At 44.2% G+C, this 23,592-nt stretch overlaps 2 protein-coding genes across 2 annotated transcripts; one reads left to right on the forward strand and one right to left on the reverse strand.

Moving 5' to 3' along the window:
- Positions 1 to 462: 462 nt before the first annotated feature.
- On the forward strand, positions 463 to 21,897 carry MTF1 (metal regulatory transcription factor 1). Its single transcript, XM_068657890.1, has 11 exons — positions 463 to 607; positions 871 to 1,345; positions 7,387 to 7,625; positions 8,019 to 8,150; positions 8,843 to 8,916; positions 9,965 to 10,098; positions 10,956 to 11,033; positions 12,591 to 12,693; positions 13,256 to 13,809; positions 14,704 to 14,770; positions 15,539 to 21,897. The coding sequence occupies exons 2-11, from the start codon at positions 923 to 925 to the stop codon at positions 15,925 to 15,927; spliced, it is 2,193 nt and encodes a 730-aa protein (XP_068513991.1). The 5' UTR covers positions 463 to 607; positions 871 to 922; the 3' UTR covers positions 15,928 to 21,897.
- Positions 21,898 to 22,574: 677 nt separating this feature from the next.
- On the reverse strand, positions 22,575 to 23,586 carry C21H1orf122 (chromosome 21 C1orf122 homolog). Its single transcript, XM_068657904.1, has 3 exons — positions 23,451 to 23,586; positions 23,221 to 23,364; positions 22,575 to 23,114 (listed from the first exon to the last, which is right to left on the reverse strand). The coding sequence occupies exons 1-3, from the start codon at positions 23,535 to 23,537 to the stop codon at positions 23,046 to 23,048; spliced, it is 300 nt and encodes a 99-aa protein (XP_068514005.1). The 5' UTR covers positions 23,538 to 23,586; the 3' UTR covers positions 22,575 to 23,045.
- Between the last annotated feature and the right edge of the window lie 6 nt (positions 23,587 to 23,592).

Genomic DNA, 23,592 nt, shown 5'->3' on the forward strand with positions numbered 1-23,592 from the left:
GGGAACTGTGCCAGGAGCAGAGGGAACGGCCTCGAGTTGTGCCAGGGGAGGTTCAGGCTGGCAATGAGGAGACATTTCTCCTCAGCAAGAGCGCTCAGGCGTTGGGACGGGTTGCCCAGGGAGGTGGGGGAGTCCCCGTCCCTGGGGGTGTTGAGGGAGAGGTTGGACGTGGTGCTGGGGGACAGGGGCAGGGGGTGATGGTGGGGGGCGGCTGTACTGGGTGAGCTTGGAGCTCTTTTCCAACCATAATAATTCTAGATTTCTATGAGCTGGGTGGGCTTTAACGTCCCTCGGAACCCAAAGCACACAGGCCTTGGACTCGGTGACCCTTGCGGGTCCAATTTGGGACATTTTGTGCCTCTACACCTCTGTGTGCCCCCGCCTCACAGAGGCGCTGCTGCCGGGCTCGGGACTCGAACCCGGGTCCTTCACGCCCGGAGCCCGAGCGCCTGGGCGGGCCCAGCCCCCCTCCCCCCTTTCCCGCGAGCCCCCGCGGCGGGGCGCGGCGCTCCCGGCGTGCCGCGCGCGGCCGGAAGCGGAAGTGAGTGCGCTGGAATCATGGTGCCGCCGGGGCGGGGAAGGAGCCGCCGCCGCTGCCGGGGGCTCGGTGAGCGCGGCCGGGGGGCGGCGGGGGGCGGCCCCCGGGGCTTGGGGCGCGGGGGGAGAACGCTGTGAGAGCCCTGGGGGCGGCTCCCGGCGGGGCTCGGCCGCTCGAGGCCCGGGGGTGGCGGCGGTGGCGGGGGGGGGATCCGTGAGGAGCCGCCCGCGGCCCGGTGCCGCCGCCCGCGGCGGTCCCTGAGGGGCCCTGAGGGGGTTTCGAGGCCCGGCCCGGTCCCCTCTGATCCCTCCCGTCCTGCTCCTCCGTTGCAGATGAGCTGTCGCGGCCCAGCCTGAGGATGTCGCAGTGAGCGGCGGGGGAGCCATGGGGGAGAACAGCCCCGAGGGCACCGCGCTGTGCTGCGAGGCGGAGGAGGAGGAATTGAGCCGGGAGGACAACGGGATGAGGTTCGCCACTATCGCCGCTAAAAACGGGCTGGTCTCCTCCTCGTCCGGGACGGTGTACGACAGGACGACTGTTCTCATAGAGCAGGACCACGGCGTGTTGGAGGACGATGAGGATGAAGGACAGTGTAGCGATCACTTGCCTTTTTTACCCGAGGGTCATGAAGAAGGATTTCATTTAATAGCAGATCATGAAGGAATGTCCCAGGGTTACGTGCAACATATAATTTCTCCGGATCAGATTCACCTGACGATAAATCCTGGTTCGACTCCTATGCCACGAAATATCGAAGGAGCAACACTCACTTTGCAGTCTGAATGCCCAGAAACCAAGCTTAAAGAAGTAAGTAGCCAAAAACGTTTCTAGACTTCGTGTTCGTTTTGAGTAGTTTTTAGCTGGTGACTTCAAATGCTTTGAAAACGTGTTTCTGCCAGGAGGCAGGCAGCAGATTCCCCTGTTCTTAAAGGTTCGTGTCTAGTTAGTTCTCTGCAGTTACTCCCTTACACGGGCTGTTGCTGTTAGTGACAGTAGTGCCCCATGGAGGTAGGCGTGACCATGTCCCACAGGTTGGTGTATCAGCAGCAGAGCTGCAAACGTCATCAGTTTTCGCTTTCATGCCCTGCTGCTCTCTTGTGAAGCAGCCAGGAAGTGTTTCTTCATATCTGGTGACACGCTAGATAACAGGAGAATGTGGCAACAAAAACCCATTTGCATTTTTAGTGTGTGTGATTTTTTTGTGGCCTTTTATTAGTTGGAGAACTGTTTTCTGAGTTCAGAGACAGGTAAAAAGAACGTGAACTCTGTTATTCTGTGGAGATCCCTGCTCCTGAGCAAAGCACATCCAAATCGCCGTTTAAATTCTGCCCTATTTGAAATAGCTAAAATACAAAGCTGAAGGTGCCAAACTTAAAATTGCTTTATAGCTTTACTGTGCCACTCACGGGGGAACTGAGAAGAAACTTCAGAGTACCAGCTGAAGCGAGTTTATATATTTAAAATAGAAACTCCTTTTAATTCTGTTTCCCTGATGAATTCTGCCTGCTTGCAGAGTGGTGAAAGCTTGGAGGTTTCTTACTGCTTAGGTGCAAAAGCAATGCAAAGTTGCCTGCAATGCTAAGGCATTTTTAACAACTGAGTGCTGCTTTTTTGGACCTTGTTTCGAGTTAAATTTATTCAAGTGTCTCTGCTAGGGCTGGGGGTAGAAGCATTGACGTGATGTGTAACTGATAGTGTGAGCGAGGATTGCAGAAATGAGCCCTTGTTAGGAAGGAAGCTAGGTTCGAATGCTCTGAATAATTTAGATTAGCAGGGAACCTTGATTATCACTCACACGGCAGCAAGGAAATGTGGCTGTGGGAGGTCGGCTTCACAATTAGTCACAAAATTCTGGACCCAGGTTTGTTCTGTAAACCCGTTAAAGTCTAAGGAACTTCTTTTGCTCAATTATTCGTATTTGTAGCTGCTGAATCCTGCCTCCTTAGCTGCTGAAGTGTTTAATTTTGGTGTGTCAGTCATGCCAGTATTTTCTTTTCCTTTTTGTAGCAGGATCAGCTTGCAGTCTGCAATGTGTGAGAACAGTGTGTGCTAGCTGAATTGGTGGTGATGACTTTACCCATGCGATTAGCCTGCTTTATTTCTTCACCCTGCCCTTTTTTAAAAGGCTTGCGAGACCTGGAACTGCCTGGTGAAGTTCTTTATCTGAATTTATTTTCCAGCTCTTGGCTTAAATTTTCTAGCTGGGGGAAGGAATTATGCCGTAATTTGAAATAAGTGGAAATAAGCCCTGAGGAAGCAGAATCTCTTCCGTCTTGTCAAACCCCTTTTTAATTCCATTATTTCAGATGCTTGTTAAGTTGCCAGGAGGAAAAAAAACTTTAAAACTCCGGCGCCTTTGGGTCAGCTCTGAGTGCCAGCAGTCCGATTCTTGGGTACTTCCAAAACATCTGAGGCAGTTCTAACAATTGAGAGGAATGCTTTAAAGTCCTAAACTTTCAAGTCAATCTTAGAGACCTATGAAGGGAAATTGTTACACTCCATTAATCCCTTCAACTTCCTTGTGTTGCAATATGCCTTTCTCACTAGAATTGTCTGTGGAAATACACGTGATTGTAGTCTTCTGTTTCAGTTTCATTGATTTCCTTTTGTTCAGTGATGACACAGGAAAAAATATAATTTTGAGGGGAATCTCTAGAACTGAAAATAAAGGCAAACTGCAACGTAAGTGGCCTTTGGTCAGTGTGATGGGCTCAGCTCTTGTGAGTCCTGTTGATTAGTGGGCAATTAGGTCCTACTTGTAAGGCAAATGCTTCGTTAAGCCTAACGAAGCCTCTTCCAGCTTCCCTCTGGTGCATCTCCTGCGTAGCACTCTGTCCTCTGCAAGAAGTGTACGTGCTACAGCCCTGGCCTTTATCTCCAAAGCAACCCATCTCTGTGTGCTCCATGTCCCAGCTGTCTGTGGTTTCTGTCGCAGCCCTTCGCGGTCAGCATCTGCATCGTTCTGTGTGTAAGGCTTGTGTGATGTGCTCAAGCTCCTAATGTGAGACGAGAATTAAATGCTTTGCTGCTCTACAAGTCTTATTCGCTTATAATGTGGTTTTAATATTGCTTCTGTTCGTGCAATAAATATTTAGTCTCTAAGAAAAGGGGGGGACTGCAAGGCCTCTGCCATAGTCCCGCTGTTAAGCTGGAATTGTCACCACCTTCCTTTGAGAAGTGCATCAGCAGCCAGCAACCAGATCCTTAATCACTAATTAATAAATATCCTCCTCTTCCTCTCACTGTCTAGGCGTAAATGCAAGCACACAGAAGGTTTCTTAGACTCCTCATCTGATTTTTAGGCAGCTCACATCTGCATTGCTTCCCTTTTGCTATGAGATATCCTGTAATGCGATGTGTAAAATGTTCCCTAGCAGCTGCCTTAACACTCCAAAGGGGAGCATTTCCCTCAGTACTGATACAAACCGTGCTGAATCTGATGACCCCCGAAGATAAAACACGCACGCTTTCATCTAATAAAATGTGCTTTCTGCCCTTGTGTCTGTGTTTTATCAGCCCATGCTCTTGTGTTTTGGTAGCCTCAACACACAACCGAATTTTAATTATTTTGTAACTGTTGTAATGCCCAGATATTTGTTACCAACTTCAGCTGATTTGGAGGGTGGGTTGTTTTACAGTTAAATTACTGTCCTTCTCTCAAGACTACTTCGTATTATTAAAAGCAACTAGATAAGAATGCAAACATCTCCAAAACTTTTCAGTTTCCTTGGGTGGAAGAACATCATGTGCTGTTGTAGGTGCCCATGCTGACAGCAGGTTCTGGTGCAGCACACACCATTGCCAGGGCAGTCACACACGTGTATTTCTGGGTTAGAAAAACTGCAGGAAGTGGAATGCTTTAGAGTAAAACTTGGGTCAGAGGAGAAAGGCTGAGCTCCAGCCTGTGAATTTCGTGGTAGGCTGTCAAGTTCTGAGTGCAACCATAGCACTTCATTACATGTTCTCCTAAGAATTCATCACCTCTCCTGTGTGGAGAGCAGCCGAGGTAGCTAGCGTCCTTAGAAATAAAAGGAAAACTCTTGAAACAAATACAGTGTCAGAAGAAACTGAATCATGTCTCCACTGGCTTTTTTTTTTAATTATTTAAAGCTTTTTGCAGTGAAGTGTACAGTAGGTCCTCTTCTGTGTCCCTTTTAAAAAACAAAGCAAGAAACCAAATCCTGTCTCCAGTGCTAGATGGAAATGTAGTAAGGATTGAAAGGAGGTGATATTCTGAAAGAGGAAAGTCTTTAGTCTGGTAAGACTTCTGAGCTCTAGTTGTTAGGAAGTCCTTACTGTGAGACAGTTACCCATATTCTTTCTGCATCTATGGCAAAAAGCTTAGTTTGAAGCTGTTCTCTCTTCTGCATCCTGTGTAACTCCTTTAGCTCTCCTTTCCTCCCCGTTGAGTTTTGTGATAGCTAAATGTCTTTCACGGTGGCTACAGTTCTGGGGGATAATGTTTGTCAGCTGTCATGCACAACTGGAGAAGCACGGAGAGCTGGTTGCTTGGCTGAGCAGTTGTCAGCTCGAGGCTCCAGTTCGGAGTAAAGTCTCACCCTGGATTAATCACGTAGTGAGATGAGCGTTGATATTAAAGCTTGGAAAACTCACCTCCAGTGGGCAATATGCTGTTAGCATCAGATATTCATGAGGCAGGAGTCAAGTCAGCGCTACCCAGAATGAAAACTGCTCCTAGTTAATTTACTCAGGTCTTTCTAGTGTCATAGTTCGGGTATTTGTATTCTTGTAAACGTAACCTGCTGTAATGTCCTCCGAACACTAAGGTTTTATCAAAAGCAGGTGTAGGTGAACGCCAGCCTGCACTTGTGGTACCAACAAGAGGCTACAGCTCGAGACTACCCAAGAGATTTTGCAGCTCCTGTCCACTCATGTTTTATAAATCTTTCTTGAATCACATCCTAACAATTTCATACCCTATGAAACAAGGAAAATAAGTTGGTGTTACTATTTATTTATCTGCCCTTAATCCCAGTGAAAATTGGGGTTTGTGTTTATGCTGGGGCACTGCCTGGCCACGCTGCTTCCTGGAGGGCTATTTAGATGTCCTCAATGTCGTTGGGATCTAGAAGTCATGTTCCTAAGAGGAAATGCTGAACATGTGTGGCTCCCCTGACAGCACTAAGAGCTGGTACTTTGGACCTTCCTTCAGACCCTCTAGCACTGATGCAGTCTTCAACAGTGCCAACAACTGCTAGCATCATATATAATGTGTCCCAGATCCCTTCCATTCTCCTTGTTCTTATGACATTGTGGAATGTGAATGGGAGACAAGTTTAGGGCAAAACAGTGTGGTGTGGAGTCATTTGGAGATCTCATACTGCTCCTACTGAGGGCCTGTTCCTTCACTGATGTGGTATTACGCAAAGCGTTAATCAAATTACTTATTTTATGAAAGGATTAACAAATATTCAATTCCTAGGCACACAAAGACGATGTGCTTCTGCTGCCCTGCTGCTTATGGCACCCACCAAAGTGCCAGATATTTCTGACAGGAGTGTGACTGCAACTAAGTGATTTTAAACTTACCTGAGCACAGGTCAAGGAGTCCTGTGTTAGTTTGTTTTCATACCCCCATCTGTGGTAATAAAACAATGAGTTTCAAATGTTTTTTTTTTTCTGATGGGTGTATATATAAAGCAAAAAGTGAAGGACAGTTGTTGAGACACGAGATGGGTGGAAACCCGTGTTAATGTGTCATGTACAGGCTCATCCACTTCTCCCGGTATCAACCCACAATTCAGTACCTGTTAATTTTTTATGCAGCAATGCTGGGTACTGTCAGGTTGTACCTTGGAAAAGAGGATTGCTGACTGTGTCCTGCTAGATTTTCCTCCTGTCTAGTCATTACACTACTAGATCTGCAAGTTTCTGCTCCTCTCTTGTGACTTTGCATCGCCTTTTTAAATGTTTCAGAATCAACATCTTTTGGAATGCTCTTCTGCTGCTTGCCTGTCAGCCATCAACTCCTCTCCTGGGCTCTGTAATTACTTTTAGATGTTAAGGTTTCTCAACGGCAGCAGTCAAATGAAAGCCGTCAGTCTGATAATTAATGTTGGAGGGAGATTATTCGAGCATATCAGATGGCTTATTCCTTCTACTTCACAAGAGAGACTAAGATTTAATTAAGCATTATGACTTGCACACAGGAAGCTTCTTCCATGGTCTTTTTTCTGCCTGTAGTAGAGGCTGGGAAGACTGTCAGATCTAGTCCAGTACGAAACTGCTGCCTGGTGATGGAGATAGCTGGCTGAGAATCTGTGACACTGACCTGGGATGGAAAGCACGTTGTCTGAGTCCCCGCACTTCAGCCATTTACTGGTTAAGTCAAAGCAGAAGAGAAGAACAAAGTGCAACGAAGGCTGCCTTTGAGATAAAATTAAGTAATAAATGGTCTGATGGAGGCTGTAGGAGATTTTGGAAACTGTGGTTCTCATTCAGGGTGTTAAGGTTCATCTTCCTTTATCTTCAGCCATTAATAGGAGCTCTGCTGTAAGCACCGGAGTGAAATATAGGTGGTTTGCTAGCCTATTAGGCTTCTTTTCAGCTATTGATTTTTAACTAGATGTATTTTGAATTATTTTTTTCCCTTTTTTCCCCCCTCTTTTATTAGTTTCCTATTGTTCTCTAAGGTCAGCCTGCTTCTTCGCATAGTACAGCAGATGTATTAATTAGTCTGATGATTAAACTGCAATTCCCCCCTCCCTCCCCCCTTTTGCCTTTGAAGTCAGAATCTATCGCATCGTCTTTGATGTTTAACTGGCGTTCCACCCTGCCTGGATTCTAGAAATGCTTAAAAATTAAGCCTACAATATTTTGTCTCCCAGGTTAAGAGATACCAGTGCACCTTCGAGGGCTGTCCGCGCACCTATAGCACTGCCGGAAACCTGCGCACTCACCAAAAGACACACCGTGGGGAGTACACCTTTGTCTGCAATCAAGAAGGCTGTGGCAAAGCCTTTCTTACCTCCTACAGCCTCAAAATCCACGTTCGAGTGCACACTAAGGAAAAGCCGTTTGAATGTGATGTGCAGGGCTGTGAAAAGGCATTCAATACACTGTATAGGTAGGGGTTCTCTGCGTGTTTCATGTAGACGTGGCTGCTGCTCTTTTGCAAGTTACATCTACTTGTTGTTTGTGTCTGAATACAATTATTATTTTTCCAAGTACAGATGCAAATAAAAACTCCACAAAAAGTGAAAAAGCCATACCAAGATGGTATAACCATCCAGGATGATGAACTTGTAATAAAATAGTTTGTTTATTTTATGGTAGCATTGCAGATGCTGCACAAAAACAAGGAATTCTAAGATTTGTGTGAGGACTTTGGGAGTGATATCAATTACTTACATTAAGCTTTAATCCTGTCCTCACGTTTAAATGAATGGCTTGCTTGCCTCAGAGAGAGGCTGGCTTGTACTACAGACCATAAAAGGGATTTTTTGTGCATGCTTTTTAGGTTGAAAGCACATCAGAGGCTTCACACAGGGAAAACATTTAACTGTGAATCAGAAGGCTGCAGTAAATACTTCACAACGCACAGTGACCTGAGGAAGCACATTCGAACACACACAGGAGAAAAGCCATTTCGGTAGGTTGCTGGGTGGCAATTTTTGCTTCTCTAGAACTTCTGTAATGGATCACCTGTGCCAAATGGCAGCTATTACTGTCATTAATGAAAAATTATTCCCATTAAAAAAAAAAAGGCTAGCATTTGAGCATGTTTCTTCTAGAGTGCTCTTAGTTATTTGTAAAAGTGGGTGAAATAACTGTCTTCAAGTGACCGGAATAGTCAAGCTAGGAGAATTTTTTTGGACGTAAGTGTATCGCAAGATAAGCACGATTATAAAACGTATTGGTGTTTGTGTGATGTGATGTAGAGTTTATTCCATGAAGGAGACCCCCACAACCCCAAATGACGACTTCATGCTTGACTTTTAAAGTCACATTCAGAGTTCTGCTTGCATATAAAATAACCTAGCAAGGACTTTTAACTACACATTTTTCCTATTGGGCAGTGTTGTGTAGTTTGTTTTTTTTTTTACATTTAGATGCAGTTCATAAAAAAGGAAAGGTTCTTCTAAGATCAGTCTTGGTACCATTGTTTTTATTCTTTAAGATAAGTCTGTGCAGCATGCATAGCAGCTGTAGGGACATAACCTGGTACTAGCAGAGACTGGTGGCAGGCCCCCTTTCAGAGTCCTGTGACATGAACGTGACATGAGGTTGTAACAAATGCATGAAAGGAGCCTGATTCTAACTCTTCCCTGATGCCTCATTCAGGTGTGAGCATGACGGCTGTGGAAAGGCTTTTGCTGCAAGCCACCACCTCAAAACACATGTTAGGACACATACTGGTAAGTCCCAATGATTTATTTTATTTTATTTTACTGAGCTTGTGCAGTTTATACTAACTCTCAGAATCTCAGTATGTATTTAAACTTGCATATAAAATAACCTAGCAGGGACATTTAACTACACATTTTTCCTATCAGGCAGTGCTGTATTTATTTATTTTTTTACATTTAGATGTAGTTCATAAAAAAAAGAAAGGTTCTTCTAGATCAGTCTTGGCACCATTGATTTTATTTTTTAAGTTACGCAATACATTCAGGACTCTTAAATACAGCTATGCAAATAGATGTAAGTTAGTGAGTCAGCTATAAATCACTTCTTTCCTGGAGATATCTAGGAATGTATCCTGATTCTCCTCTATGACCTGTGTCAAGCACACTGGTAACATAAAAAAATGGGTGGACAATAAAAAATTCAGCTCATGTTTCTGCTGAGAACAAAGAAGCTGAACCACAGAGAAAAGTCACTTCCATTTATGCCTGACAGGTCTTGAATTTCATCAGCGTGTTTCACAGATGTGTCAGTAGTGATGCACAGAAATTAAACATTCTGTTCTTGTGTCAGTTCACTTGATAAAATGGAACCTTTTATTTACAAGCCTCTTTCCAAGAATGACGAATGTGTTATGTGGCATTATAGTGACTCTCAAATCTATTCATACAAGTTCCAACATGTCGTATAGTAATTACCTACCGTTTTGCAGAGTATTATTAAGACTGTTTATAAGGTGGGACCCAGTCTTTTGAATAGGGCCATTGTGATAGCAAATTAAGGAACTGCTCTTTCAGTTAGCTGTTGGTGCTGCTGGCTTGGCTGTAAGTAGCAATTTGTACAGAAACCAAGGTACTTCTTTTTCTTACCAAGATGTGCTCTGGTGCAGAAAGAGTTTGAATATACTTAACTTATGCTAAGGTTTCACTTTTTGTAATAACAAGTTGTGTTGGAGAAAAACAACCGTGTTTGTATAAAATACTATTGCTATTCTATTTGCTTTAAAAGTATCTTATGTAAGCTTGTATGTTTCTTATGTCTGGTTTTTGCTGTCTGTAGGGGAGAAACCTTTCTTCTGTCCCAGTAATGGCTGTGAGAAGACTTTCAGTACACAGTATAGTCTCAAGAGTCACATGAAAGGTCATGAGAAAGGACATTCCTATAATGCACTTCCCAATAACAATGTGTCTGAGGTTAGTAGCTCTTCTTCCTGATGCTTCTGGTTTAGGTAGAGACAAAACCTTCCTTTGGTGAAAAAAATTATTTGGTCTGTAACTTGTTTTAAAGGTGTAACATTTAAGGCTGAGATTTTCAAATGAAATTATAATCGATGCCCATCTCCCATGAAGTCACTGGTGGTGGCCTTTATTTTTTGAACTGAGAATTCAATTTCAATTCTGAAATTGCTGGCATTCAAGGTGGAAGTGTAGGCTTTTTTCTCGTAGGCTGTGTTCACAGCACACTGATAATAAAGAGTGGCATCAGCATTTCTGAAACTTGTAGCATGGCATGTGGTTACGAAGTTTTATTTAGAAAAGCATGTCTAAGTTTGTGTATTCATTTTAATCACATTAAAATTAACACTTGGGCTGCTGCTGCTTGGATGACTAGCAAGTACTGGCACAAGCATATAGGCAGTTGTATACATTATCAAGTTATTCCCTGTAGATTCTAATGTTTCACTCAACACTTCGTAATATGTGTGTGAAGTAAAATAAACACTAACTGTTAATGACTTGACTTTTTATATTCTACAGGCTGCTTTGCTCATATGCTAATTTGCAGTTCTAGGTTGCTTAATTTTTTTGCAAAGCAATGTGGGAGATGTTAAGATCCTTGAGAGCAGCTAAATATGTTTTTCTTAGCAATATTGTTCCTTAGATTTTAGAACTGAGACTTGGGTCATCCATAGATAAAAACAAAACAAAATAAAAAATCTGTGTAGACAGAATAGCTCTTCTTATATTGTATGAACTTCAAAAAGTAATTAGAAACATTTCTGCCACTATTGTTTAATATTTAACCCCATTTCTTTTCTTCTTCTTTGCAGGATACAAGCCACTCGCTCTGTCTGAGTGACTTAAGCCTCATATCAACAGATTCAGAACTACGGGAGAACTCTAATCTAGTGAGTTACTGTCCCTGGATTGCCTCACCCATAATTTGAGTTTTGTTTTTTCCTAGCAACATATCTGTCCTGTTGAGTGGAACACAGATATGTATGACTGGTTGCTTCTGTTTCACTTGCTCCAGCATGCTCTCCTTTAGACTTCCCTTTTGCTAGTGGAAGAACCATATTGTGTCACAAAAGAAAATAATTGTAGCATTCATTTTCAATATGAAAATAACATTTGGTCAAAATGAATCAGCTTGAAGTGAATAGTGAATACAAATTAGATATTATGTTACTACCCAATATATGCCAGAGATGTAGCTATGATCAGCTCTGAGCTGTAGGATTAGAGCTGGCTGAACAGTGAATGAAACAGGTAACTAGCTGATACACTATCCAGCATGTTTCTTGTGCTTCAGTGGGGGAATTTATACATGTCCAGACTAAGAATGGCAAGCTTGCATCTCGAAGGCTTCAGACAGGAATACAGATAAGCAAATAGAAGGCAAGCTATTGTTTTTGTACTGCTGAGTAAGATCTTTATTACAGAAAAGGAAAAACTTATTCTGCAGCAGAACTAGTAGGACATGTTTAAACCATCTTCATCCCCACTGTTTGGATTTGTTCCCTGGTCTTTCCTGTTTAGATTTGGGTTTTAGGTATTAAGTTGGGTCACTTGTATAGAGTAATCTGCTGAGTGACACAGTCACCTAATTAGGTTATTAAATATTAGCTGCCAGGTGTCGTTTAAATAGATTGCATCTTTTCACAAACACATCTGTGAATAAACTTGTGAGTACTTGAAGAGCCTGTTCAGGAAGCAATTGCACTTTACTGGCACTTTCAGCACAGAGCTTTGGCTTATTTTTTGCAATGGCTCTGAAGTCTTAACAGCAGAATAGCCAAGTGAAAGAGATGGATTTTCTTCCAAAATATGCAGTGATTAAATCAAGCTGTTTTTAAAAGCTCAGCATCTGATTTTACCATAATGATGTTCTTGCTTGCAGTTAACTGTTGACTGAGCTTAAATTTTACATGAAGGAAAATTATATGCTGATGAGACTATGTCCTTATTTTGTGCTTCAACATGGAAGCAGCATGCAGGTTTTTAATATATTCTGTTCTGATAGCAGTGTGGGTGACAGCAGTGCATAGTTCAGGATATAGTCTAAGCAGAGTTATTTTATTTCTGCTCCAGAAAAGGTTTTGCAAAAAAAAAAAAAAAAAGACCGAATTAATGTCTGTTTCAGTTTCTAGTAGAGTATTACAGTAAATAAAGGTTGAACAAAGTATAAATGAGAAGAATGTATTTGACTTTGAAAGGCTTTGCTTATTTTTGTAAGGATTTTCTCATTATGTTGGTAAATTTGATTTTGGGTAATAAAAACTAAGTGTCATTTTACATTTTATGCTAGGTACATGAACTATGTACCTTTCCTGAAGGTGGCTGGTTAACTGGGCATGTGTTTCTGACATTGATATGTTGCCTGGCTGGGATTCGTGCAAAGTTTATAGAGACCTGAGATGGAATGTTATCTGATATCTTCCTGTCTTTTCTTTTCTATTTGCCAGACACATGGACAAGACCTGAGCACAATCTCACCAGCAAGTATCTTTGAGTCGATGTTTCAGAGCCCAGATCATACCACAAATCAGGAAGACTCTAAGCAGACAGGTACAAATTGTTTCTGCACTATTTTAAGAGAGAGTTTTTTGACAGTTTTCTCTCTCTGCATGCAAGTGTTTGAATCAGCAGCTCAGACTGAAGACTACTGCCCCACATAAGTTTAAGTAGCAAACCGACAACTTCAGCTTCAGTGTTGAAATATTTTTGTGTTGAAATACATTCATGGATGATGTAACACTTGGGCAGTGACAGGGGAACTGACCATGTATTTACACAGGCTGTTGTACAGTGACGCTCTTGGACTTCATGTTTGTGTTATCTTTGAACTTCCTCTCTTGATGTAGCTGCATGAGCCTGCTGATGAAAAGGCTTTGGAAAGAGGGCTAATGGGGCTGATCAGCTGGTGTGTAGTATTCAGTGTTAGCAGCTTCCTGAATTTGGATCTACCTTCAGATTTCATTGCCTAGTATTGTATGTTTTTGAGCACAAAGTGGTAGTGCTTTACTGAGCAAAAATCAATTAGCTAGCTGATAAGTTTATTGAAAAGGTTGTTTATTCAGACATTATGAGAACTGAGGGATTTATGTATTTTTTTTGTTTCTTTTGGCAGCTGCCTTGATTGAAGCTTTTAATGGTCATGCAGACTCAGTCACTGCTGTTCCGCCTTCTGCAGGAGATTCAGCATCGTTGTCTCTTCCACTCGTACTGCAGCTTGGCATCTCTGAGCCTTCGCATTCAGCACTACAAGCCTCAGCAGCACCCGCTGCTCCCTCCATAGGAACCAGCTCACAGCAAGCTGCATTTGGAAATCCTGCAACTGTTTTACAATCCCCAGAAGTGCCTGTTCCTCACAGCACACAGTTTCCAGCCAGTCACCAAGACTTCCTGCAGCACACTCAGACACCACCGCAGCCCGTTGTACAAGGACTTTCAGTGGTTGCTGGGGCTCCTGCCCCGACAGCACCAAGTGCCACTGAACCCCTGCCAGCTGTGGTTCAGACTGTGCCTGTTGGTGCGAACTCTGTTCTGACCAGTAATCCAACTATAACAATTACTCCTTCTCAAAGCACCGCTATTCTACAGTCCAGCATTGTCATGGGAGAGCAAAACTTGCAATGGATATTAAATGGTGCCACTGGTTCTCCACAAAGCCAAGAACAAATGGTTAGTATATCTAGCTTAGCTTTGAAACAGCTTGAACCATCCCTGTTCCTCATAGAGTCTTTCCCCTTGGGAAAAAAAAAGGGGATCAAACCTGGAATTGTAAGATCCAAACCAGGATGCAGTATTATATAAAGCTTATTGTATTAATATTGATAAAAACGTCACCAATGCAGCCCCTAAAATAGAGAAATAAATAGAAAATAGATGCAGAGAAATCCCAAGGGCATAGAAATCTTGTCTTCTCCTTCTTTTCCCAAGTGACAAACTTCTCACAGAAGATAGCAACCTGGTTTATCCAGGACACTGCACCATATGGCCTGAGAATATGTTTTTTATTCTATTCCTTTTGACAAGTACAAAAGACACTGTAAAATTTCAGCATTCAGACATTTTGTAATCTCTGTCTCTTTGTAATGCAGCCTCATAAAGATAATACGTTTTCTGGGAAAATGGGATGTTTCTGGTTCTCCAGTAAATCTGGATATTGAAGACTGTGTTTTATCTTTAAGCAGTTCTGTTGCCAACTTTAGGTTTTGTCAGTTGCAAATAAGTAAGAATGAAAGGCTGCAAGTACAAGCAGTATGAGCAAGCACAGCAATTTTTTTAAGAATTCAGTCATTCAGCTGTCAAAACAAGCTGTGATAACAGGCATGTAGTGCAGAGGGAGTTTACTCCCCATCTTTAGGACTACTGAAATATTACTCTTAGTTTCGGAATAGCCAGAACATAGCAGAGAACCAAACCAAATGTTAATTTTTTTATTAGTTTCCCCGCGTGTTCTCTTTGGAAAGCGTATATTTATGTTTCTTTTGCTTGCAGCTGTTTGGAGGTTGAACAGTAGAAATTTGTTTCGAATCGTCTCATGCTCTCTTTTTCTTTTTTTTTTCCTTTAAGCCACAAGTTCCGAAAGTAGTAGAAAAGGTTTTTTTTACCACTGCATTACCAGTAGCTGGCAACACAGGTAAGCATGTTCGACATGGAACCTTCTTTTCCCTCTTTGCTTGTTTGCGGTAGTGTTGGCTTAACCAGGATTTGTGGTGATTTAATCGCTTGCAGAAGTCTCGAAGAAAATCGTTCAATTTTTCAAATCTTCCTGAGGTTTTAAGTGCAATCAGTAGATTTATGGCTTTGTGCTGAGATCTGTCTTGTAGTATTTTTTCTAACAACTTGTAAGATAACCATAAATTTATAAAAACATGTGCTGTATAAAAATAAGTATTTCATAAAAGTAGAATGATGTTTTAATGGAACATATGTAGAAGAACAAAAGACAAATGCAAGGACATAATTTGTGTTCTGTTCTTTTAAATGAAGACATTAAATGGGCAGTAAAGTGGTAAACTTAATCAGTTCTTCAGCAATTGTTTTTGGTAAGTACTATCTGCAAGATTCATCTAAATGATACACAGCCATAGAAGTTCTGTTCTGTAATGTGCTCTCTGTACAGTATTATTATATTGCAAATCTGAATCAATCATAGTCAAAAATAGGTAAGATCTCTTTAGACCAGGCTTCTTAGGTCTGGGTTCAACCTGTAAAGGCTGCTCATCAGGAGAGAGCACCTCCCATTTATTTATTTATCATCTAAGGGTATTCATTGTGCTTGAAAAAACAGTGTGTAATCTCTTCTGCAAGGTGCATACGATCAAATCTAACAGTGGTTTGTCTCTCCCCGTGGTGGAATTACGCACTTTGGTTATGTGTGTCTTGAACTCTGTTTCCCCTTCAGGAAGCCCCGTTCAGCAGATTGGTCTCAGCGTTCCTGTCATCATTATAAAGCAGGAGGAGGCCTGCCAGTGTCAGTGTGCCTGCCGAGACTCTGCCAAGGACAAAGCCACCAGTAAGAAGGAATGTCCCTCACCTGAAACGAAAGCTTCGGAGCAGCCAGCTCCCCAGCTGCAGCCTCAGACCTTTCCTTCCTCTTCCCCTTCTCCTTCATGTGGGCAGAGCAGTCAGATAGTTACCCCTTCAGACTCGCAGACTGAAACGTTAAGTGCCATGGATGTATCGGACTACCTGTCCCTCCAAAGCCCTGAAACCCCATCCAATATAATTCCAATTGAAGCACTACTGCAGGGTGAGGAAGAAATTGGTTTGAATAGCAGCTTCTCTAAATGAAGATGTTCCAGATTTTCTTTTGCACCTGGAGGGTAAAACCCTTCTCCTTAGAAGCAGAAACTGAAGGATCGATTCTTTTTCCTTCCTCTCTGGAAGTTTTGTGGCTTATTTCTGCTTCACAGATGTCATCTTAGTCACATCCCAGGTACATCCATCTTTGAGAATCTATCTAAAAAAAAAAGAAAAGTCAAAAAAAAAAAAAAGCTAAGTTATATATGAACTGTTTTGGCTGCACTGTCTGTCACTTTTGCTTGTCATATGTGAACACGGAAGTTAAGGTTACTCGTGTGCAAAAAGATTTTAAAAAGAAAAAGGGGGGTTAGTTTGTCTCCAATTGCACATCACTTATGTTTGGAATTTAAGGTACTGGCAGCGAGTGGGTCTTTGTTACAACTCCTTGGGTCTATAATTTTCTTTTGTCTCTTGTGTCTGATACTAACCATGCACTATAAGGGGAGCCCGGGAAAGGAAATTGCTGTAGCAGAAAATGGTTTTATTGTAGTAGAAGGTGATTTATCTGCAATTTTTTTGGAATGTGATTGTCACATCACTGTGTTGGGAGGTGATGCCTGGATTTGCATTGTACTAACGCTATTACTAAAGCCTACAGACATTTTTGGGGAGCTTATTTCAGCAGAGCACAGGGTGCTTGTGCTCCTGATAGATCTGTTCATCTAATTTCATTAGGACTTGAGATGTGTTGGCAGGTACACTGCTTCACAACACGGAAACACAATCGGAGCCCCTGCTCGCTCAGACTCATGAGTCTGTTTCCTTTGCCTCTCTTTGAAGGATGCAGTGAGTTCCAGACGTAGTCAGATTGGTGTCTGCTGCTCTTTTGATTTACTTGGCTCTGTTCAGAAACAAGTCATCCTCTTAAACAAGCCCTCTGACTGTTTAATCAGGAGCATGGTGCCTTTGCTGGTTACTATCATCTTTTGTCAAGAACAAACCTAGGAAAATTTCCAGAACGATTTGCCGTAAATTCCGTTTGAATTCAGTGAGTTTATCCTTCAGTTGTCCAGAAACGCTTCCTCCTTTCTGTTAAGCTATATGATTTCTGCCTGAATCTGCCTCCAACCTACTGCAATGCCAGCTTTTGTGCACGGGGCTATTTCTTGACTAAAAGATGTTACACGACATAGTAGTTTTTCATATCAAACTGAAAGTCTATATTCTAACCTACTCAGGGTAAATAAAACACAAACCCCCCTTCCACCAAAAAGCCTGTAATGTTGCAATAAATGCAGTCTCATTCTAAATGGTTTATTTATGCTGCATTATTTTAAAAGATGTAATTTTATAGTGTTTTATCCATCTTTATGGCTTTGCCTGTCAGTCTTTTTGTGTTAAAGGAAAGAATATTAAATAGTCTTTATTCAGTTTACAGTGTTGTTATTAGTGAGATACAAAGATAACGACTGTAAGCCAATTAACGTGGAGTGTCTCTGTGCACTAAATTTAGGAATGCAGTCTCCTAGTGGATAGAGATCTTTCACTGCTCTTTGCTCCTATTTGATCAAAGCTGCTCTCTGCACCTGCTGGGGACAGAATCGTAGGAATGCAGCCAGACCTCCCCAGGATCCCCGAGGATTTGGAGGTTTTTAACCCTCTGGTGACATGCTCTGTGTAGCCTTACCAACGTCACTGTCACGGTTTTAGCCGGAACAGTGGCTTCAGCTATCTCTCTTTCAATTCCCTTGCAAATGCACTGCCACAGCACAGATGGAAGCGGGCTGAAGGGAGCTGGCTTCTCACCTCTCCGACATCTCCTTTCCACTTTTTAAGCGCTGAAGGGTGAAACTAGGGTTGTGCCACTAGGGTGAGCGTGAGGGAGGAGAGGCTGTGCTGCGTGTCGTGCCTCTAGACTAGGGCAGGGTGCTTGGGGTTTTGCTAATTGCAGTGACAAGCTTAGGGGCATCAACTGAACTGGAAACGTGCCGATCGTGTTTCCTCTCTGAGCGTTGGCTCAGCCGCGGTGCTGTGCAGCCCATCATGGAGGGGATGTGGCTCCTGCAGCAATAAGGTCTGCGTCCATGAAATGTGGATTGACAAAGCATTTGATGTTTTGTTCTAGTCATGGTAAACCTTGAGGACAGCGTGGTGGTGGCCCTCTGTTTTTTTTTCTCTTTTTTTTCCCCCTATAGTATCGTTTTGTGATGCAGTTCGGTTGCATGGCAGCAAGAAACTGCTTTGAACACAGAAAAAAACAGCCTCGAGCCTGCATGGCTGGGGCTGTCTGCCCACGGATGAGTGTCCTCCGGTTCCCTCGTGTAGAGCTTGGCCTTGAAGGAGCGTGAGAGGCGCCTGGAGTGTGCGTGGGGCTTCACCAGGGGGCACAGGCCACCGAGTGGCCTCCTGCCTTCCCTTGGTATTGCGGTGTTTGAGGGTGCGTGGATGTGCGTGTGTGTGTGTGAGAGAGAGAGTCTGCTAACGCAGGAGCACATAGGTTCCCCTGGAGTCGTGGGGTGTTCTCTGAGGGGGACAAGGGTACCAGACGTGCCCCGAAATGTGACAGCTGGGGGGTTTGGCAACCTCTCCCGAGCCTTTCCAGCCTTCAGGGAAGCATTTTTCCTTGCTAGTCTTGCTACTTGTGACTTAGTTCACCTAAAACTCGGTGATTAGGCCAGATAGCATCTTCAGAAACTCCTTTGTGGTAGAAATCAGTCAAACATCTACCAAAGGCTTTGAAATTGGAAGCTAATTTGGAGGTGTGGTAATTAGCAGCAGTAGGATGCTGCTTAGATCCTTTCCGAGTGGAGATTAGAGGTTAACCCCTCTGCTGCTTTCTCTTCACAGCTACTGTGTCCTGTCGGTGTTTTAGGAAAAGCAACGTGTTCCAGCTTCATGCTGACTTCTAGGTGCTTTGGGTGTGCAGTTACCCCCTCGTGTGCGTGTCAGACAGGCTGCAATTTAGGTGAAACTAATTAGAGCTTGTCAAAAGCCAAGCGGCGTGATTCTGTGAGCGCAGAGCCTGCTCTGCCACGAGCTGTGCGGCCCGCCCGTTGCGTCATAGAGCTGTGTGCTGCTGTTTTAATTGTCGGTCTGTTTGCCCGAGTGTTCCACGCTGCGTGTGCCCCACACGGCCGCTTGTGTTATCCCCAGCGCCGTGGGATCGCTGTGCTGCTGGAGTGGTCGTTAACACGCTCGGCTGGGAGGAGGCGTGTGAGCGGCTGGCAAGGGGAGGCATCGGTCACAGCAAAGCCCGCAGATCCTTGGTGCCAGGGAGCTTTCTGCCCTTCTTCCCCCGTTGCCCAGGCATTTCACATATTCACAATACAATTTTTAGTAAGGAATGGAGTTCCAATCATTGCGGATCTGGTAAAATGTTGAATTCCCAGAAAGGGGTGCGTTCTGCCAGTGTGCTGGAGCCTCTGAGATCAGCGTGCCCTCCCTCTGCGAAATCTGCATTTCCCAAATCCCTTTCATGATCAGTCAGAGAGCAGAGCTGCTCTGGGTCGTTCTGTGTTAAAGGATTTGCTCTTCGGTGGCCTGTGGGGATTTACTTGGTTCCTTAGACTTTCTAGATGGGTGCAGGAGCTTAAACATGTCAAAGGGGTCTAACTACCACCGTTGGTAGCTGTGGCGGCCAAGCAGCGACCCAAGCAAGCAAACCTGGCATGCAGCTGAAGGCTGTGGAAGTTGCTTTTCATGCTCGTAGTTGGTAGAGGGATGAAAAATCAGCACTGTTCCAATGCTGGTACTGAATTATATAGAACAAAGTACGAATTGGGCACTTCTGTAATGCTAACTGTGTCCTGAAAGACTAGTTCGCAGAACCTCATACTGGTATCTAAAATGCACTTTAGGTTATTTTATCTTTAACCCAATTGCTGCAATTTCTTTTGTATATACTTTCACAAAGTTTATTTTTGCTCTGAGTAAAAGTTAACAGGGGTGTGCAAAGATGAGCACTTAACTTGGTGCAATACTTGTAGCTAAAGATCATTGTCCCGTGTGGTCGGTCTGTCTGTGTCTGTCTGATGGAGTGTGTTTAGTGACGAGCTCGGTGACGTGTTGCCCTACCCTGTCTGTACCCGAGAGAAATTATGCATCATTAGCAAACGTCCGATCTATGCAAATATCCCACTGAGAGCACTGTGCTTTAGCAGGCCTTTTCTCTCACGCTTTCTGGGGAGCTGCTTGTCACTTCTGTAGGGAATTAGTACCTTCCCCCGACCCCGTTCCTCGCTTCCGACCCCGTTCCTCGCCTCCTCCCTTCTCCCTCGTCCTCCCCTCTCCCCCGAAGTGACACAGAAGTGACGAGCTGTTCTGGAGCAGGCATGTTGCACCTTTACAATTTGTCTTCACGAGATCGTTTTTGATGTCCTGTTCTCTGCCTTACTTCACGGAGGATGGCACTTCCGCAGTCATCCCAGATCTTGTTTTTTTTGCAACTGCAGCAACATTGCTGAACTGTTTACAGTACTCTTCCTGCACCGATTAGAAATGCGGCTCGGAGAACCAATTAACGAGTGGCCTGCTGGTTGTGGAGCTGCTGGGGGAAATTCGTTAGGGCATAATTGACCTTGGGGTTGATTGGAGATGAAGAGCTATTGCTGATGGGTGGGGGTTGGAAACAGCTGGCAGCCAGGGCCGGGACATAGAGCAGAGGGGACCTTGGTGTCGGGATCCTCGTCCTGCTGCTGGCTGACTCCGCGACCTCGGGCGAGACACTTAACCTCTCCGTGCCTCAGTTTCCTCCCTGTAAAACAAGGAAGTTGAAACCTTTCTCTGTAAAACGCGTTAAGATCTACGAGGGGAAAGTCCTTGGCGTTAGTAATCTGAGCTAGCTGGACAGAATTGTGAGAGTCGATTTGGACCTAAGGCAAAAAACAAACAAACAAAAAAAAGCATGTCTGGAAGAAACCCTACAAATTTCTGATCGCCTAGTTTTTAATTGGTATACTATTTTCTCCTTACCATATTTTGGAAACAATGGCAAGTTTTTATAAATGTTACCTGTAGTTGATACTCATGGACAGGGCTGAACTTTTAACTTTTTTGCGTCTTGTCTCGATATATATCCGATGTTCTAGAAGTTGGATTCTGTGTCTGCACTGAGAAATGCAAATTAAACTGGATATTTATGTAGTAGTGTACATAGTCTAAGTGTGTGTGTTCTCGGAACTAGTTTAAAAATCCCACACCATGCTTTTGGTGGTGTGCAAGCTGGCCAAAATTTGGTTCATTATGCAGCGTACACTTTCTCAAATAAATGCAGTTTCTACTTTTTTCTTACAAGAAATTTTTTTCATACGATCTTTTTCAGCAAAACCAAGGGTATGTTTTTGCAGTACCGTAGCTGACAGTAGCTGGTGTTTCTCGCTGCGTAGCTTTGTGTCCTCTTCCACTTGCTTTTTGAACCAGAGCTGTCTGTCTGACCCTTGTTTTGGAGAGAGAGAGTTGCAGTTGCTGTTCCATTTCACACTGACTAGCATCAGCGAGGCGGGCAGGGCCGCGCTAACCTCAGGCCTGGCGGGTTATTGAAGTCGTCCTCGGCATCGACATCTGCAGAACTGTCAGACCAGGGAGTCCAGGAGAACCTTAGGCTGTCTGTTCACTGCTTTCGTTTTGTTTGACACGTGCGGGGAGCTGGGCAATGGTCTTGGAGATGAGAAAAGAAACGAACCCCAGTTTTTCAAGAATGTGTTTATGGTATTAAAGGAATTTATTTAACTCTGAAACATGGGAACAAATGTGCTTACATTGAGCAATGTGAAGATGTTAGTTACAGGTACAGTACTTCCAAAGGAAGAGCATCTCCAAAACCCAAAAAAAAAAAGAGTAAATATGAATTTGTATTTTTTGAAGAATGTAAAATGTGAAATAATGGTGTTTGCTTAATTGCTCATTTTGTATGAAGTTAATATTGTACTTTGAAATATCTACAAAGAAGTGGAAATTAACTTTTTTGGAATTGAAAGCAATATTAATACTAATGGAATCCTAATTAAATGCTTATTTAAACATTGTGTTACGATAGTCTTTCCTCAGGGCACTGATCCGTCGTTTGGGAGATGAGTGTGAGCACAATGCTCAGAGAGAGGATCGGACACAAAGTGATTTCCACATTCTGACAGACAACAGCATTTAACGCAGTCAGTTCCTGCCTTCCCCCACCAGCAGCATTCAGGAACAAACTTCATAACCTCAGTTCAGTCAGGGATGGCTCAGAGTTAGAGCAGCTGTTGTGAATCTACAAATTGCTCATTTCTGCTAACAGCGAGCTCCTGTGTAGCCCCTTTCCTGCAATCAGCAGCTGTGCTCGAGGCAGGGCTTATAATTTATGGCAAACATAAATACAACACAAACCATTTGAAAATGTACAGATGAGAAAAAATGAGCCTCCTCTGGTCCAGATGGCAGCTTTAGCATCCTTGAGTGGAAGGTGTTAGTCGTTAAGCACTTTGCAATAAATACAGTGGGAACTCTGAGGATGTTACCAGCTACAAGGAACACAGACTGCATGAAGCAGGCTTCAGGGCAGCAAAACATTCCTGTGCAAAAAATGCAGGTGAAAGGCAGCCGCAGACCTATGAACGCAGCAACCTGTGGCTGGTTCATGCACCTCAGCTCACGCATCTTTTACTTCAGGAGCCCCCTTATCAGAGATATCGGGGTCACTGACCACAGAACAATTCACAGCTTTCATGCTCCTAACATCAAGTTAGTCATTAACTGTTCCTGATCCTGTTAACAGTGGACTCAGGGAAAGAGTCAACACTTGAGACAAACTAGCACAATCTGTTTAGATCTATGGCCTCCACATGAGCAGCAGCCAGCCTCTTCTTAGGCAGGGCATCTGATAACAACCCCCAATCTTGCTTTAAGTGCAAATCGAGCAAGATATGATATCAGTGCAAGACAAGAAAGCAAATTCCAAGGCCACAGCTGGGGGAATAAGCTACATTCCCTGACTTTATAATAGAGTTGTATTATTATTCCTTATTCCTGGTACTACGTAGAAAGTTTTGGAGCCTTAGATTAAAAAAAATAAGTCCTTAGTCCGTCTTAGTTGTGCTTGCACAGCTGTGCTCACATTCCAGACCCTGTACGAAGACAAACTCTCGGAGAAATCCCCCCGAGCAGGCAGAGCGCAGTCCCTTCAAGGCACTTCAGGGGTCGGCCTCCTCTTTCTCCTCCTCCTCCGCAGGCAGAGCCCTCCTGCCGCCCGGGGCGGGTTCCTGGGGAGCGAGAAAGGAAAAGAAAAACACCACTGAGCACAGCCCAGCCGGCTACGGGGCTCTGGGGGGGTGGGAGGGGAGAGGCGGCCCCGTTCTCCGCGCTTACAGCGGGCGGCGAGCGGCGGGCGGCGCCCAGGGCGGCCCTCAGCCCCTGCAGCTCCGCCGCCAGCTCCTCGCAGGCCGCGATGCGGGTGCGGAGGTGCCGCTGCCGGGCCTCCAGCAGGCTCCGCAGCCCCCGCAGCCGCTCCACCTGCGGGCGGCGGAGAACAGCGGGTCACGGCGGGGCAGGACCCGGTGTGTCCCGCTCCGTCCCTCCCTCAGGCCGGCAGCACCGACCAGGCGCGGCTCCGGCTCGCTCCCCCTGGCCGCCTCCATGGCGAAGCCTCCCGCAGGCCTCACTGCTGCTGCTGCTTGCGTTGCCATGGCAACGGCGGCCGGAAATACGCCGCGGCTGCTTCCGGGCGGAAGCGGAAGAGGC

This window comes from Anas acuta, chromosome 21, assembly GCF_963932015.1.
Source record: "Anas acuta chromosome 21, bAnaAcu1.1, whole genome shotgun sequence".
NCBI lineage: Eukaryota > Metazoa > Chordata > Aves > Anseriformes > Anatidae > Anas > Anas acuta.

Bases quoted from the DNA above. Each gene is read 5' to 3' on its own strand.
- C21H1orf122 (XM_068657904.1), bottom strand. From the start codon at position 23,537: ATGGCAACGCAAGCAGCAGCAGCAGTGAGGCCTGCGGGAGGCTTCGCC. The intron at 23,365-23,450 runs GTCGGTGCTGCC...CGCCGCCCGCAG, and splicing joins GCGAGCCGGAGCCGCGCCTG to GTGGAGCGGCTGCGGGGGCT. The intron at 23,115-23,220 runs GTAAGCGCGGAG...CTCGCTCCCCAG, and splicing joins CCCGCCGCTCGCCGCCCGCT to GAACCCGCCCCGGGCGGCAG.
- MTF1 (XM_068657890.1), top strand. From the start codon at position 923: ATGGGGGAGAACAGCCCCGAGGGCACCGCGCTGTGCTGCGAGGCGGAG. The intron at 8,917-9,964 runs GTAAGTCCCAAT...TGCTGTCTGTAG, and splicing joins ACATGTTAGGACACATACTG to GGGAGAAACCTTTCTTCTGT. The intron at 12,694-13,255 runs GTACAAATTGTT...TTCTTTTGGCAG, and splicing joins GGAAGACTCTAAGCAGACAG to CTGCCTTGATTGAAGCTTTT.